The sequence below is a fragment of the Chiloscyllium plagiosum genome, chromosome 34 (genome assembly GCF_004010195.1).
Source record: "Chiloscyllium plagiosum isolate BGI_BamShark_2017 chromosome 34, ASM401019v2, whole genome shotgun sequence".
NCBI classification, from domain to species: Eukaryota; Metazoa; Chordata; class Chondrichthyes; order Orectolobiformes; family Hemiscylliidae; genus Chiloscyllium; species Chiloscyllium plagiosum.
In genome coordinates, this window is record NC_057743.1 from 19,740,759 (window position 1) to 19,755,864 (window position 15,106).

Genomic DNA, 15,106 nt, shown 5'->3' on the forward strand with positions numbered 1-15,106 from the left:
TGCAATGCTGGGAGACCAATTGCTTTTTTAAGTTCTCCATCAAACTGAGCTGGAATGTTTGCTATGAGAACACATTCCTGATCACTCCATTTGTTTGGAGGACTCTGACGACCTTTTCATCTGTTAGAATTTTCACAACTGCATGCCTGATGTGGCCAGAGCTAAAATTAACATCAAAATTTGACTTTGGCAGTCAGACGCATTGGCAGGAGTCTGTATAAAAGCTGAGGAGAATACAATCAGAGCACAAAAGACGACTTGGTCTTTGGAAGCATATCCAATATTTCCTGGCCATCCAGGGTTGCGAGAAAGGAGCTGGTGAAATTGAGTTTTGAGATTTAAAGTTTATCTGCCTTCCATGAGTGTAAAATCCTCAACTGCTTTCAGATCTGAGCGTTGCTTTCATCAGAACACCACTTCCTCCTCTTCTTCTTTGGGTCCAGGTTTGGATCAGTGCATGGATAAATCAAGAGGTCTCTTTGGGGACGAGTTTGAGAAGTCCTCAATCCTCCATGGAAGCTTCTTGAGGCCCCGGAGTGAGCAACTTGGATATTCAGGTAAGTGCAATCTGTCCAGAGCAACGAATACCCGTACTGACATTTATCAACACCAGAAATTGAATGGGTCTCCTCGTTTGATTATTTAAGGCGATGCTGTGTCTGGCATCTGAAAATAATTCACACAGAGAATCAATCTAATTCCACAAAAACAGAAAGTAATGATCAACAAATCTCAGAAAAATCAAGTCATTGTGACCAAGAGTGCAATGATATTCCCCAGGCAATTATAATTAAACACAGCTTAAATACTTTGAACTAAAGATAAAAATGCAAGTGAGGAAGATAAAGTTAAATGAAAGTATTCTGCAAAATTTAAATTAAAATAATTTATACTTTAAAATGATGTCCATATATTAGCTTAATTTGGAAGTGTGCATTTAACTGAATGTGTGTGGTTATGCATCTGTATTTAAGTTCATACAGGGTATATATCAAGACATGTAAAAGTGATAATAGAATAAGAATAAATTCTACTTTTGTATGCTAATCATGGGGCAGGAAACTAACTAAGGTACAAAACTAGTCAACATCTAATAAACAAAGAAGTCCTATAGTAGAGCAGCAGATTGAGAAAGGACAGAGAAAAAATCTTAGGATCAAAACCTTCCGACCGCCCTGAGTTAATTTGGTACACTGACTGTGGGAGTGAATTTTAGTTCTGCATTACTGTTTCAACTTTGGGCTGACATTCCAAAGTTTAAAATGTTAGCCATTTTAAAATGCTTGTTTTGAAACTTTTTTTTGTGGGACTGTGGATGCCAGTGAATATGCAAAGTCTGAAAAAATTACTTAATTTGTTTTACTACATTTCTTGTTTGGAGAGATGCTTCACAGCAATTACACTTAAATGTTACTCTATATAACACAGTCAAATGTTTATCCTTCTAATAGTCAAGTGTAAAAATTGCATATTGACCTACAAACATCTTCCTTAATCTGTACTTGTAGAAACCATGACAATATGCTAAACCTTTTAGTAACACATCATTGTAAAACAATTTGAAAATCTCAAGTGTATTTCAAAAGTTGAGATACTTGACCAGTACAATGAGTTTCAATCTACGTTGCTGATCGATAAAGTTAGTGCTCTGATTATCAAGGTCATAGATTACAACATGTATAAAGATTGAATAACCTCAGGCGACTGATTGTGTGGAGTTTGCACATTCTTCCCGTGTCTGCGTGGGTTTCCTCCGGGTGCTCCGGTTTCCTCCCACAGTCCAAAGATGTACGGGTCAGGTTAATTGGCCATGCTAAATTGCCCGTAGTGTTAGGTGAAGGGGTAAATTTAGGGGTATTGGTGGGTTGCGCTTTGGAGGGTCGGTGTGAACTTGTTGGTCCAAAGGGCCTGTTTCCACACTGTAAGTAATCTAATCTAATCTAATACAAAATTCCTAGAGTTCAGAAGTTGCTCAGTGTCTTTTGTGCACAGATGTCCACACGGATAAAGGTACTAGCATGAAGTAAATATGATTTAAAAAATTAAATACACTGAGAAAAAAGGAGCAGCTGTCAGGGTTGAGTGTGTGAGTCACCGTGTTCACACAGAACAGCAAGGTACTGTCTAGTTCAACCTCAGGTGTGTTCATCTTCTATTTTCTGCCTGAATGGAGATCTGACCCGCACAGCGCCATGACCTCCACCACATGTAAGCCCCAAATCTATCCCAACCAGAAAAGAAATCAAACTGCACACTGTCAGCAGCAATCTGATCCACATTGGCCATACAGCTAATGGAACAAGTCGTTGTCATGTCTGTGGATCATGGCCCTTGATCAGCAATGGACATGTCTTGCTTTAATTCCAGCTTGCTTTTTTTTTCAAAAAGAAGACAACACAGATAAAATGATGGTGGATGTAAATTCAGTGGCTGCCTGGAGAGACACCATGGAATGTCACACCTATGGGTGTCAAGGAAGCTTCAAAGAGATGCATTTAAAAGGGAGAAATGTGCTACAAACTGAACTACCATCGCTGAAAGTTATCTCAGACAGTGAACATGGTGGGAGTAAGGACAGCACTCTGGTTGAGAAACATGGTTTGGGTCTTCCCTTTCAAGAATACTCAGGAATAAGGGTGTCACTTCTGGTCTGTGTTTATTAGTGGCCTGGCATCCTAGTGTATGGATGAGTGTGCTGTGAAGGTCACAGTTTTGAGAACAGCCCATTAAACACCTCTGAACTGAAGGTACAGAAAGGGAAAATAATCTCTCTTGAGTGCTGCCAGCCAGCTACTGCTAAAAGAAACAAGGACAAAAGAATCTCAATCAACCTGCAAGGTCAAGAATCTCAGATTGACTGCTAAATGGTAACTACAGGTAACTACTCAAATGCTGCCGGTACATCCATTGTGATGGCTGCAGCATTTTGCTATCCACTTTTCACAAATGACACAGGGACTAAGTTGTATATCATTTTTTAAAAATGTTATCATTATTCCTAAACTGTGCATATTCTAAACCGTTGCATTGTTATTTCTTCCTGCATTTTAATAAGTAATAAACTCACTCTTTTGTTAACTTAAGAAAGCCTGGTTAAGGTGGCTCCTTTTAAACCATGAATTGATTTGGTCTGGGAGGAATGCATTCACAAGGAAGGGACCTTTTAAAGTTGACTTTGTTGTGACCAGCTAACGAATCGAGTGAATAAAAAAGGAGAGACAGTTTATCCCTCCTCACGTGGGATCTTGACAATTTGGGATATCCCATCTAGAATTGTAATAATTTAGGGAAATGGGATCTGGTCATAACACTGTCCCCCCCAAGAATTCCAAGATGCTATGACAATGTACTTTTCTATACATGGAGCTATAAGTAGTGACAGTAGAGGTTCAGATTTTCTTACTATCACATGATTGACCAGGAATCTCTCTTGCTCTTCTTGCCATTGACACTGGAAGGATGTACAATTTGATAATGCTTGTTATGAATACATCTCCCTTGGTCATCAAGAATTGGAAGGGCTCTTCAATCCCGAGTGTCTGACTCAGAGGCAGGGACAGTAGTCATTTTATCACCAGATCTCCTCATGGGTTGTTAGCCAATCACATGGTTGGTGATGGAATTATTACAATTAGCATCCTTTTCTTCAGCGAGTGATGGGCAAATGCGTGGGGTTTAGGGAAAATCAGTCAAAATTTCTTCCCCGATCTCTTTCTAATGACCCTAGTGGAGGAGTACATTGTGGATTGACAGATCAAGAGTCAGATGAGATCAGCGTCACATTTCAATATCGAAACGTTGAGGTTTATTCAAGAATGGTCACTTTGGTGAGATGTTCTACGTTTGCCAGCATCTGTTCAACCACACTTAAATATTTTCAGAAAAGGAGGGTGGGGGCTATGAAGTTTAAAAAATATATATAAAATATATATAAAAATATCCAAAGAGACATAATGAAGAAGATAATGAGAAACTGGGAGAAACTAGGAACAAGCAAATAAAAATATGTTACAAAGAAAACAGTTTGTAATTGACCAGACCTCATTATAAAATCTACTTGTTTAATTTTCTGCATTGTTTGTCTACATCTTATCTCTATAGCATAACAGACTCCATTAAAGGCTCCTGAATAAGATTTGGATAGCTCATATTCCAAATGTAACTCCCGACTCACTTCTTGGCATACTGCTTCATCAGATTGAGAACTGTGGCGGCCCATAATAAGCCTGCAGCTGGAATGTTAATAGGATGGAAAAGGTCACTCTGCTGCTTTTGAATTAAAAGTGTCTGGGCACGATAATGACTCATGCATTTTAACATATTGCTGTAGATATCTTTCACATGTTAGATACCAGAGTGTCAGCTTGGCTTATCATCGCACTTATATAGAATTGACTCAAGCATTAATTTTCAATGACTAAGCATCTGCATAGGATTGCATCCAATTAGAATGGAAACCGTCCAACTCTCCAACTTATGCAATAGCATACATTACAGACATTGCCAAATACAAACATAGCTGATGGGATTATTCAATGTGTTTTACCCCAAAATAGGCCGCCCAGGAAATACTGGAAATGTAAAGACCATGGGAGACAATTACCAGTTCACAGTAGATGTGAGTGACTTCTCACCTGAAGATATTATTGTTACCACCTCTAATAATCAGATTGAAGTTCATGCTGAAAAGGTAAGGCACCATCATCAAGCCTCGATTCGTAATTTGCACATCGACAATGTAGTGCTGGAAAAGCACAGCAGGTCAGGCAGCATCCGAGGAGCAGGAGAGTCGATGTTTCAGGTAAAAGCCCTTCATTAGGAATGAGGGCTCATACTGATGAAAGGCTTTTGCCCGAAATGTCGACTCTCCTGCTCCTCAGATGCTGCCTGACCTGCTGTGCTTTACCAGCACCACACTTCACTTTCGCCTTGTAACTTGTACGGTTGAACATCTCCAAAGCACCATATCAAAGTCTTCTGGTCATAAGGACACTTTTCCTTCAGTTCAAAGGAGATTGCTGAAAGATTTTTATCATCTATAAAAAGAAAGACTTGTGTTTATACAGCATCCGTCATGACCCCTCAAAGCACTCTCCAGCCAACAACGGACTATTGAAGTGCAGTTCCTGTAACAATGAAGGAAAAACAGCAATCAATTTGTACACAGCAAACTCCTTCAAACACAAGCATGATCATTACTAAATAATCCATTCTGTATGATGATGTTCACTGTCAGAGAAATATTGGCCCAGGACTCTGCTTACTATTGTTCAAAATTGTGTAATGTTTGCTATTACAACACCTGTTTAATGTCCCATCCAAAAGATGGTGTCACCAACAGCACAGTACTCCCTCAATGCTGCACTGGAATATTAGCTTAAATTTTGTGCTCATGTCTGGGTTTGGGACTTCACTTCTGACTCAGAGGACAGATTCCTGTTCCCTCCTGTGCTGGGTTTGTGCTGAGGGGGGTGGGCAGGAGGACACTGTCAACTTCAAGCTTCCACCTCAATTCAACCCAAGGCAAAAAGGCACATGGATGGCCTTTGTGCCCTGTGCTCATTTATGCCCTCACGTAAGTCCTTGGTGCTGCCACTGGTCTTGACCCAACAGGGGGTTGCCATGCAACATGCATAACAGGCAAACCCTGGCATGCTTTCTGATCAGAACAGTATCAATTGGAATACTTTGTTCAATGATGCTCAGTGCCTGACTGAAGGACCCAGCAGGGTTTCAACCCCAGGGCATCAATGTGGACTTCACCAGTTTCCTCATTTACCCTTCCCCCACCTCACCCCAGATCCAAACTTCCTGCTCAGCACTGTCCTCATGACTTGTCTTACCTGTCTATCTTCCTTTCCACCTATCCACTCCACCCTCCTCCCTGACCTATCACCTTCATCCCCTCCCCCACTCACCTATTGTACTCTATGCTACTTTCTCCCCACCCCCACCCTCCTCTCATTTATCTCTCCACCCTTCAGGCTCTCTGCCTGTATTCCTGATGATGGGCTTTTGTCCGAAATGTCGATTTTACTGCTCCTTGGATGCTGCCTGAACTGCTGTGCTTTTCCAGCACCACTCTAATCTAAACTGAAGGACCCAGCATTGGGAAGGAGCCGGGGAATCCATCTGGAGCTGCCCGCAGCTCTTGCTGCACTTCCCACGACCACATCCCAAATCCTCTCCTGCCATCTTTTACCAGTGGCTTTGGTGCTGGCCCTTGGGTGGGTGCCATTCCAACAGAAGTCACCAACATCTCCTCAGCGGGCAGGATACAGCCCCTCGGACCTGATGTTGCCAAGCCTGCAGGATTAGCCTGGAATTTCTCCACATAATTGAAGATCAATCTCTAAGAAACCACTGTGTGCGACGTTACACAGATCATGTTTCTTTTGGCATATACTTTCAACCTCTCTTTTTCACTGATATAAAAATATTGGAAATAGAGGGAGACAGAGGCAGTTTGGCTGACAGTCAAGGATCACAGAATTGATTAATGAGGCTTTTTTCTTTTCAGTTGGCATAGGATAAGCATGAGAGTGGAAATGTTGTCAAATTACTGGCTGGAATTTGGGGGAAATCATGTATGGAAACCTTCAAGAATAGATTTAAGCACAGCAGCAGGCCTACTGGGCTCCTAACTCCAGAGAAAGTCCCAGAGGCCTATCGAGAGCCTGATTAGCACTTAATACGGGTGGCCCCAGAGAGAAGTGACTTGGGGTGTCACTAGCTCACTCAATCGAATGATTTAATTTCCCAAGTTGGACAGCTATTGCGGATTGCATTAGGAAACAAAGATTGTTTTGCAAAAAAAAAGTCATCATGACGTTTGGACTAAAATTTAAGATTTTTGTCCTGCGGCTCCAATTATTTGTTGGCTAAGTCCCCCCTCACTGGCACAAGATTCTGCCTAGGGATGCATGTGCTTCCAGTTCCCCCTCATCCGTAAAATACTATTAGTTGCATGTAGAGTCCGCACTGGTACATGGCATGGTGAAAAGTTGTCCATAGTGAAAATTTCTCCACATCCCACATTAGACCTCCTGAAATTAATTTGATTTACTGTAGGTTTTAAACAATCTTAGTCAGATCTTGGACTCAATTGGGGCATGTGCTTTCTCTTTTACAAATGAAAGACAGGTGAGCTGGATTTTATCACTTCTAAAAATAACTGTGGCACTCAGCTCACTGCCACTTAAGGTCTAAACTTGCTCAATCTCAACTCTTCATCCCAGCAACAAATACACCAAGATCAGTCTCAATACTGGATTTCATTCTAACAATTGCACATTCTAAATAGATCCAAAGCTATTTTCAGCTGAATTATAGATTTATTTTCCACAAATATCAAAATCAGGGATATGGCACAGAAGGCGGCCATTTTGAGCCATCATGGCCATGCCAGATCTTGAAAGAATTAACTGCAATACCCTGACAAGTATTTATTCAAATCCCTTTTTGACCATTACGATTGAATCTATATTCAATCTATATTTCAGGTAGTACATTCCAAGTCATCAAAAGTTGCTGCATTCCAAAAAATGACAATGCTACATAAAAATTGGTTTCAGAGGTCTTTCGTCATCTTCTCATTATATACAAAACAGAAGATAATGCTGCCATCCTGCAACATCTACAAGATCTTCTCAGTGCTGTATCGATAAAGGTCTAATCTGCCTCAATGCTACACTCTGGCCGAGTACTCTACTCCACATTTTCAGACTAAGCTCAGCTCCTAGTGATTCCATACTTGCACTGAATCAGACCAGACACCAACCAGGAGGTGCTGAAAGGTTGTGCAATAAAGAGTCTATCTTTATATGCTGTGAGGTAATATGCTGTGAGGTAAAGGAAGGTGCAACACTCATAGACTTGAGTTTTGGAGCAGGGGGTGAAGTCCCAATGACCTATTGCTCAGTCTTCTCAAAGAGCATTTTAGCTGCCAAAGTCATGCCCTTACTTACAAGCTCTGCTGTGTGCTAGTATTCCCAGCCAAAAACATTTGCCACCAGAGTAATCGGAAAGCTGGATGGATACACAACTGTAGAGAGACATTTTTCTCTCTTGGGATGTGTCTCCCACTATTCAAATCCTGAAATTGTCCCACAGTTTCTCGCATATCCTTTACATGTGATAAACCTTCTTGAGAAGACTTACACTGTCTCACTTTGCCTCTCCAATTTGTACCAATTTTCCAGTTTTACAGTTAAGAAATCTACATCACGACAAGATTTCACATTTCTACTCTGCTCCTCTCTTGCAGAAGAGGACATCAAGTCTTCTAAAAACAGTGGAAAGCAACAAAAGTGGACCACAGAACATTGATCACGTACTTCAACTCACTAATTGTAACACCCAATCACATTTTGATATTCTCAAAATTGTTTTGCATGTTTGTTAGGTTGTCAGTTCCAATGTAGTTGTGTTTTTTTAAAATAAATTTATGACTCCAGACCTACAGCAATGAAGAGTCAACCACCTTGCTGTAGGTCTGGAGTCCCATGTAGGCCAGACCAGGTAAGGGCAGTAGATTTCCTTCCCTAAAAGGCAACAGTGAATCATCTGGGTTTTTATGACAATCAATGGTTAGATTGTTATCATTAGACTAGTTTTTATTTCAGATTTATATTGAATTCAAATTTCACTGTCTAGCCTGGGATTCTTGATTACTAGTGCAGCAACTTTACCAATAAGCACCCCTCCTCCCCACCTGAGATGGCTAACAAGCAACTGATTTATAGAAATAAAATTGTTTGAAGAAATCTCATAAAGGGACATGGGATATTTGTGCACAAAACCCAGAAAACCATCTGGGTGCAGTAAGTGATCGAGAAGGCTAATAGAATGTTGGTCCTCATTTCAAGGGGATTGGAGTATGAGTAGGGAAGTCTTACTGCAGCTGTGCAAGGTGCTAGTGAGACCACATCTAGAATACTGTGAGCAATTTTGCTTCCCTTATTTAAGAAAAGATATAATTTCATTGTAGGCAGAGTTCAGAGGTTCACTCGCATGATCTTTGGTATGAAGTGATTGTCTTTTGATCAAAGATTAGACAGATAGGGACTCTACTCACTGGAATTTAGAAGAATGAGGGATAATCTCATTGAGACATATAGGATTCTTAAGGGGTTTGGCAGGGTAAATGCTGAGAGGATACTTCCCCTCTTAGGAGAGTCAAGGGCCAGGTGGCACAATCTCAGGCACAGTGACTTAGTGACTAGTACTGCTGCCTCACAGGGCCAGGGACCCGGGTTTGATCCCACCCTTGGATGACTGTTGGTGTAGAGTTTGCTTTTCTCCCTGTGTCTGCGTGGATTTCATTCAGGTGCTACGGGTTTCCTCCCACAATCCAAAGATGTGTTGGTTCGGTGAATTGGCCATGCTAAATTGCCATGCTGTGTCCAGAGAGAAACAGGCTAAGTAGATTCACCATGGGAAATGTGGAATAGGGTGGTGAGGGCGTGGGTGTGGGTGGATGCTCTTCAGAGGATCAATGCTGACTCAATGGGCTGAATGGCCTCTTTCTGCACTGAAGGGATTTTATAAAAGAGTGCCAATTTACGACTGACAAGAGGATGAATTTCTTCTCTCAGAGGGTTGTGAGTCCTTGGACTCCTTGCCACTGAGAGCTGAAGGGGCAGAATCCTTGTGTATATTTAAGGTTGAGATAGATTCTTGATCAGTCAGGGAATCAAGGGTTATAGGGAAAAGGCAGTAAATTGGACATGAGGAATGAAGGATCAGCCATGATCCTATTGAATGATGCAGCGATCTCAAAGGGCCAAATGGCCTACTCCTGTTCCTATTTCTTATGGCCTACTACATTTGAAAAATGTTTTCCTGGGACATGAACAACATTAACAAGACAGTATTTAATGTGCAGCCAGCCCCAGTTTTTCTGAGGATATTAAATGTTGACCAACCACAAAGGGTGAGGCTGAGATCAAACGAAATTTAGGTAGTCCTGTCACCTCCTGATCTAGTCTCACCTGCCAGCACCCAGCCCAATAAAAAAAGGGACGAGATTGGGTTGGGATACCTGGTCGGCATGAACGAGTTGGACCGAAGGGTCTGTTTCCATGCTGTACATGTCAATGACTCTATGACTCTAATTACATTAATGAAAGAGCTGGGGTTATTCCCATTCCAACCCTTCACATTCCATAAAATACAGTTAGCTCAGCAATCCAACACCCATCAACCAGTCTGGGAATTTAAGGAAGGTTAAGACGCCAAAATCAGAGGCTTATCTAGCATTTTGAAAAAAAATGAACTCTTTACTATTTCAAGCTATTGAGCTTGTTAAGGAGCCAATTAACCACAACCTTGTTGTCTCACACTCCATTTCTTGGTAGTCAGATGGGAAAATGTTTGGAAGTAACTCACTCTGCTTATGAGGAGGCAACTCTTGTGTGATTGAAAAGACCTACATGCAGGACTATAGATACATGTAGCAGCAGAGTCTGCTGCTAAAGGTGGGAGTGCCGGTTATTATTAGACTTTATTTATTCACTGTGTTTAGTTTATCATCACAAATAAGGAGAGAGTGAAAGGAGAGGGGTCTTTGAATTGGTGGCAGTGACTGACTCTCAGTTTGTGGCTTAGCCCTTCGCCCAGCTGATATCTGACCTAGATGTATAATTGGGTGAGGAATCTCCAATCTGAACATAAATTGTGCCCCTATGTGTTGAACAGTCCAATATTTCATTCACCAATTGGCACAGGCAGGAGGAGGTAAACCACACACTTCCAGTTACACCTCTCTCATCCCACCAGAAACAATAAAATCCAGGCCCCATTTCCCAATTTGCCATTATGGGAATATTGACTCGCTAAGACTGAGTTGCTGGATCTAGTCCTGCATCAACTAGGCTATTGTAGCAACTGTGTAAGGTCACTATGAACAGAAAACACAGCCCAGGACCAAATTTGACATGAACTGTAGATTAAAATAAATTGCTGTAAAAATTCAGCAGGTCTGGCAGCATCTGTTGGAGAGAAAACAGAGTTAACATTTCAGGTCCAGAACTGATAGTAGCCAATATACTGAAGACAAATGGTGGAGGCAGCAGGGATGTAAAAAGTAAGCGATAAGTGGAAATGGAGCACCGAGTGAGAGAAAGTCAGTTAGGCAGACAAAGGGATAGATATTTCAGAAGGGAAGCCTGTAGCCTTCAGGACTCAATATCGACTTCAACACCTTCTTCCGTGTCCTTTACCCACACCAAAACCCCAGGTCCTGTCATGTCACGGGCTACTTTCAACACAGGGGCCATCCCTGATGAAGGGCTCCGGCCTGAAATGTCAGTTTTCCTGCTCCCCGGATGCTGCCTGACCTGCTGTGCTTTTCCAGCAACACACTCTCAACTACTTTCAGCACAGCCAACCCATTTTCACCTACCTACATTCCCCATTAGCATCTCTTCTTTCCTCCTTTGTTTTACTTTAATGAAACATAGACATATTTTGCCTGTTGGAAAATGTTGGAACAAGTGGTGCAAAGCCTTATTGCCAAAACCACAAGCTGGGAAATTGGGGATGACGTCTATGATTATCTGTCTGATAACTTTAATAGGCGGAACGTTGCGAGCTGCCACATATGCTTTCCCAAAATGTGCCGCTACAGAAAGAGAAAATTAACCCTTTAACACACACTTTGTCCATGTATCACTTTTATCATTCTTCCCTGAATCTCTCCCGCAAACTTATGAATAATAAGTGGTCAAATTATTTAATTTGTGCATCTAGCCTACAATCTATGTCTAATTTAACACTAAAGCAATTAAAGTGTTAAAGACTGTCATGTCTCTAGTACTATTTTATGGCATTGAAAATAGTATCAATACAAATTGACAGCTCTTGTACTCACAACAAGAAACCTACCGCACATTATTATCACAGTCTATACATGTGTGAGGTCATATCCTTGAGGAAATATAGCACATTGGCTAAATGGCCTCATTTTGCTCTTATATCCTGTTGTTGGGTTTAGCAGCATTTCTGGAGAGAAAGTAGTGTTAATGTTTCAGATCCAGTGACTCTTCTTCCATTATTAAGGAATTATTAACTCTGCTTCCTCTCCACAGGTGCTGCCAGAAGTGCTGAGCTTTTCCAGTAATTTCTGTTTTTCTCGCACAATTTCATATTGGCTCAGCCCACATGTGGGAGTAGGCACCATGTTCTCACAGGCTCAATACAAATATAAAGCAATTTTTTTTTAATTTCAGCTTGCTGCAGATGGAACTGTCATGAACACATTCACACACAAATGTCAGCTACCAGATGATGTGGACCCCACCTCTGTGACCTCCGCCCTGGGTGATGATGGGATGCTGACGATTAAAGCAAAGAGGCACCCAGCCAAGCACACTGAACATGTGCAACAGACTTTCCGAACTGAAATTAAGATCTGAGCAGGCAAGGGATGAGAGCTACGTCATGGTAATGCTGGGTGGTGTTTGATAATGCCAGTGGTAGTGATTCAGTCATGCAGAATACTGCATGTGCTAGTGTCTAATTCACACCTCACCCTACCAACATACCATTGTAAAATATCATCTCAACTCTTGTAGGCATGGAAACATTGAGCAAAGCCTGTGCAATAAAATATTTGACACTTTCTATCACATTATTTAGTAATTCCATTTATACTATGTATCCATGACTAATCTACGACTCACAAGACAGTGGCAGACTTGTTTGAATGTTTTCTTGTTCCAAAATGACTGATACTTTCATTACATGGAGACAACAAAGCTCTGAGTGTGTGAATGGTCTTCTATTGTAAAGTAGAATAGATCAGAAACATTGGTAGATTATTTTATCATTTGACCCCTCCTAGGTTTAATTTTCCTGTGTATGTGTTTTGTATATAGATTTGCATCATAATGCTGTATTTTGTTCTTTGATAAGTGATTAATTTCTGTCACTTAGATGAGTGTATAAGAGTGTATGCTGCTAATAGGGAAATAGTTTCAAAATACAAGAATATAAGACCCCTTAGGAATAGGAAAGGACCATTAGGTCCAATAGCCTTGCCATTTTGTCATTGATTAAATGAAACATTATTTAATATAGCCAAAATTTCTTAATCGTCACATAAGCCACAATATTGCATTACATAAATGTAGTCATATTGATGGTGTAGGGCACGTTACCCCTCTAATATATTCAAAATTGTCAGTTTGGAAACAACTTTTCTGAGAGGCTTCACTATACTTCCCTACTGCTATCCCCACCCCCATTCCACCCACCACTCTCCACCTCCCTTTCCCACCACACGCCCTCTTCCCCACCCCAGAAAACACATTCCCACATTACTGTTTGTGCAACGTTGCAGCATTCACATTAGTTCCCATATTTCCCGAAATTAAAACAGAGACTACACTTCACAATATAAATACTTCATTGGCTGTTTAAGGGCTTGTGAAGCTCTGAGGTTGTGAAAGTTGCCATATAAATGTAGGTTTGTACTTTCTTTCTGTAATACCCCAACCTTCCAATCAAGCTGCCAGTTCTGTTATGAATATCCTAAATGATTTGATCTGATACTTGGCAGACTATGACAGGCATTTATTGCTTTACTTTGTATCAAATTTATTCTCATTCATTTAAATTATGTCCTCTGGTCTTAATTTCTTGGTTTACTGCAGATTAGTATTCCATATTTACACTGTTTATACCATTTAATAAAATATACCTCGATGAGAAAGGCCTTGGCAATCTTCCCTCTGAAATATAAACTTGTTTAAATTTGTAGATCATTCCCTTAATACAACATTGTTTCCCAGTGTCATGAGCTCCTCAGCATCTCACTCGAGACATTAGCACATACTGTATTGAGAACAGAGCCAGACCTTACTGTGTAATAGTGATGGGCTTTATCTTCAACACAACAGCATGGACATTTTCAGATTCAAACTTATTACTTAAAGAATTTTGGGAGATTTCAAGAAAGCACACTGTGAAGTTTCAGGATTTAGAGGTTTTCTGTGACTTCACACTTAGTACATTCATTATTAATTAAGGTTCTTGAGGCTCCTCCATTATTCCTCTGTCATACACAATTTGATTAAACAAGACAATGTCAGCAACATTCAATTGTGTTATGTCATTCACTCCTGTAGATGATGCTGTTCTTTGTCAACCATCTTTGGTCTCTTTTGGAGATGTTGCAAGGGAAAGCACCATCAATCCAATGCTGATACTAACCTCTTGCTGCTGAAGATCTTGTAATGGCACTTTTAGTAAGATCACCCATTGAAGCAGACAATCACTTAAGTTAGTTTCAACAGGAACTGAAGAAATCTACCAGGATAAGGCCTAGTAGATGCTATATTTTTGCACACTATTGAATATTCTTTTCCCTTTGGTCCCAAAAATCTATCAATCTCTGATTTAGAATCCTCAACAACTGAGCATCCATAGCTCACTGGGGTAGACATTTTCATCCACATTAAGTGAAGATGTTTCTCTTCATCCAAGTCCCAAATAGCCAATCATTTATCTTAACTTTGTGATCCATGGTTCACGCCCTAGCCAGAGCTTAAAAACATGCATACATTTGACAGACAAAACAGTATTAATGAATCATGGTTGTTTGAGCTTTAAATTCAATCTATGTATGCTTTTGAATCCACACGCAGTTAAAAACATGCCACTTTGGAAAAGATCTTATGAAAAATTCTTGATCTCATATTTTTATCCCATTCTAATGTTTGCCATACTTATAGTCAGTACTATTATTGGTGTTACTTCAAAAAGTAAATGTATTTCCTCTTTCCTATTATAGCTAATAGAATTCCACTGTCGTTGTGCTAAAATAAATAAATATACTCCACTCTGTTGTCAAGGAAGTTGAGTCTTTATTGTTCTGGAAATTTTGACTTGTGACATGTCTTCATGAAATGATACATCTTCATTGCTCTAGAACAATATGTTTTTGTGCTGCTTAAGAGATATCCAAATCAGGACACACCCTGATGAGTACTGACCCCTGCCATTGAACCTCATGTGCTCCAATGCTCCTGTTTTCATCGCTAGGACAACATCTCAGAGCAATGACAAAGAGGTAATGCAGGCAATTAGTGGGCTTCAAACACAA

The 15,106-nt window shown here is 40.5% G+C and overlaps 1 protein-coding gene across 1 annotated transcript; it reads left to right on the forward strand.

The window, feature by feature from the left end:
* The first annotated feature begins 233 nt into the window (after positions 1–233).
* hspb7 (heat shock protein family, member 7 (cardiovascular)) lies at positions 234–14,854 on the forward strand. The gene is made up of 3 exons (XM_043675731.1): positions 234–557; positions 4,557–4,690; positions 12,231–14,854. The coding sequence occupies exons 1-3, from the start codon at positions 359–361 to the stop codon at positions 12,414–12,416; spliced, it is 519 nt and encodes a 172-aa protein (XP_043531666.1). The 5' UTR covers positions 234–358; the 3' UTR covers positions 12,417–14,854.
* Positions 14,855–15,106: the final 252 nt, after the last annotated feature.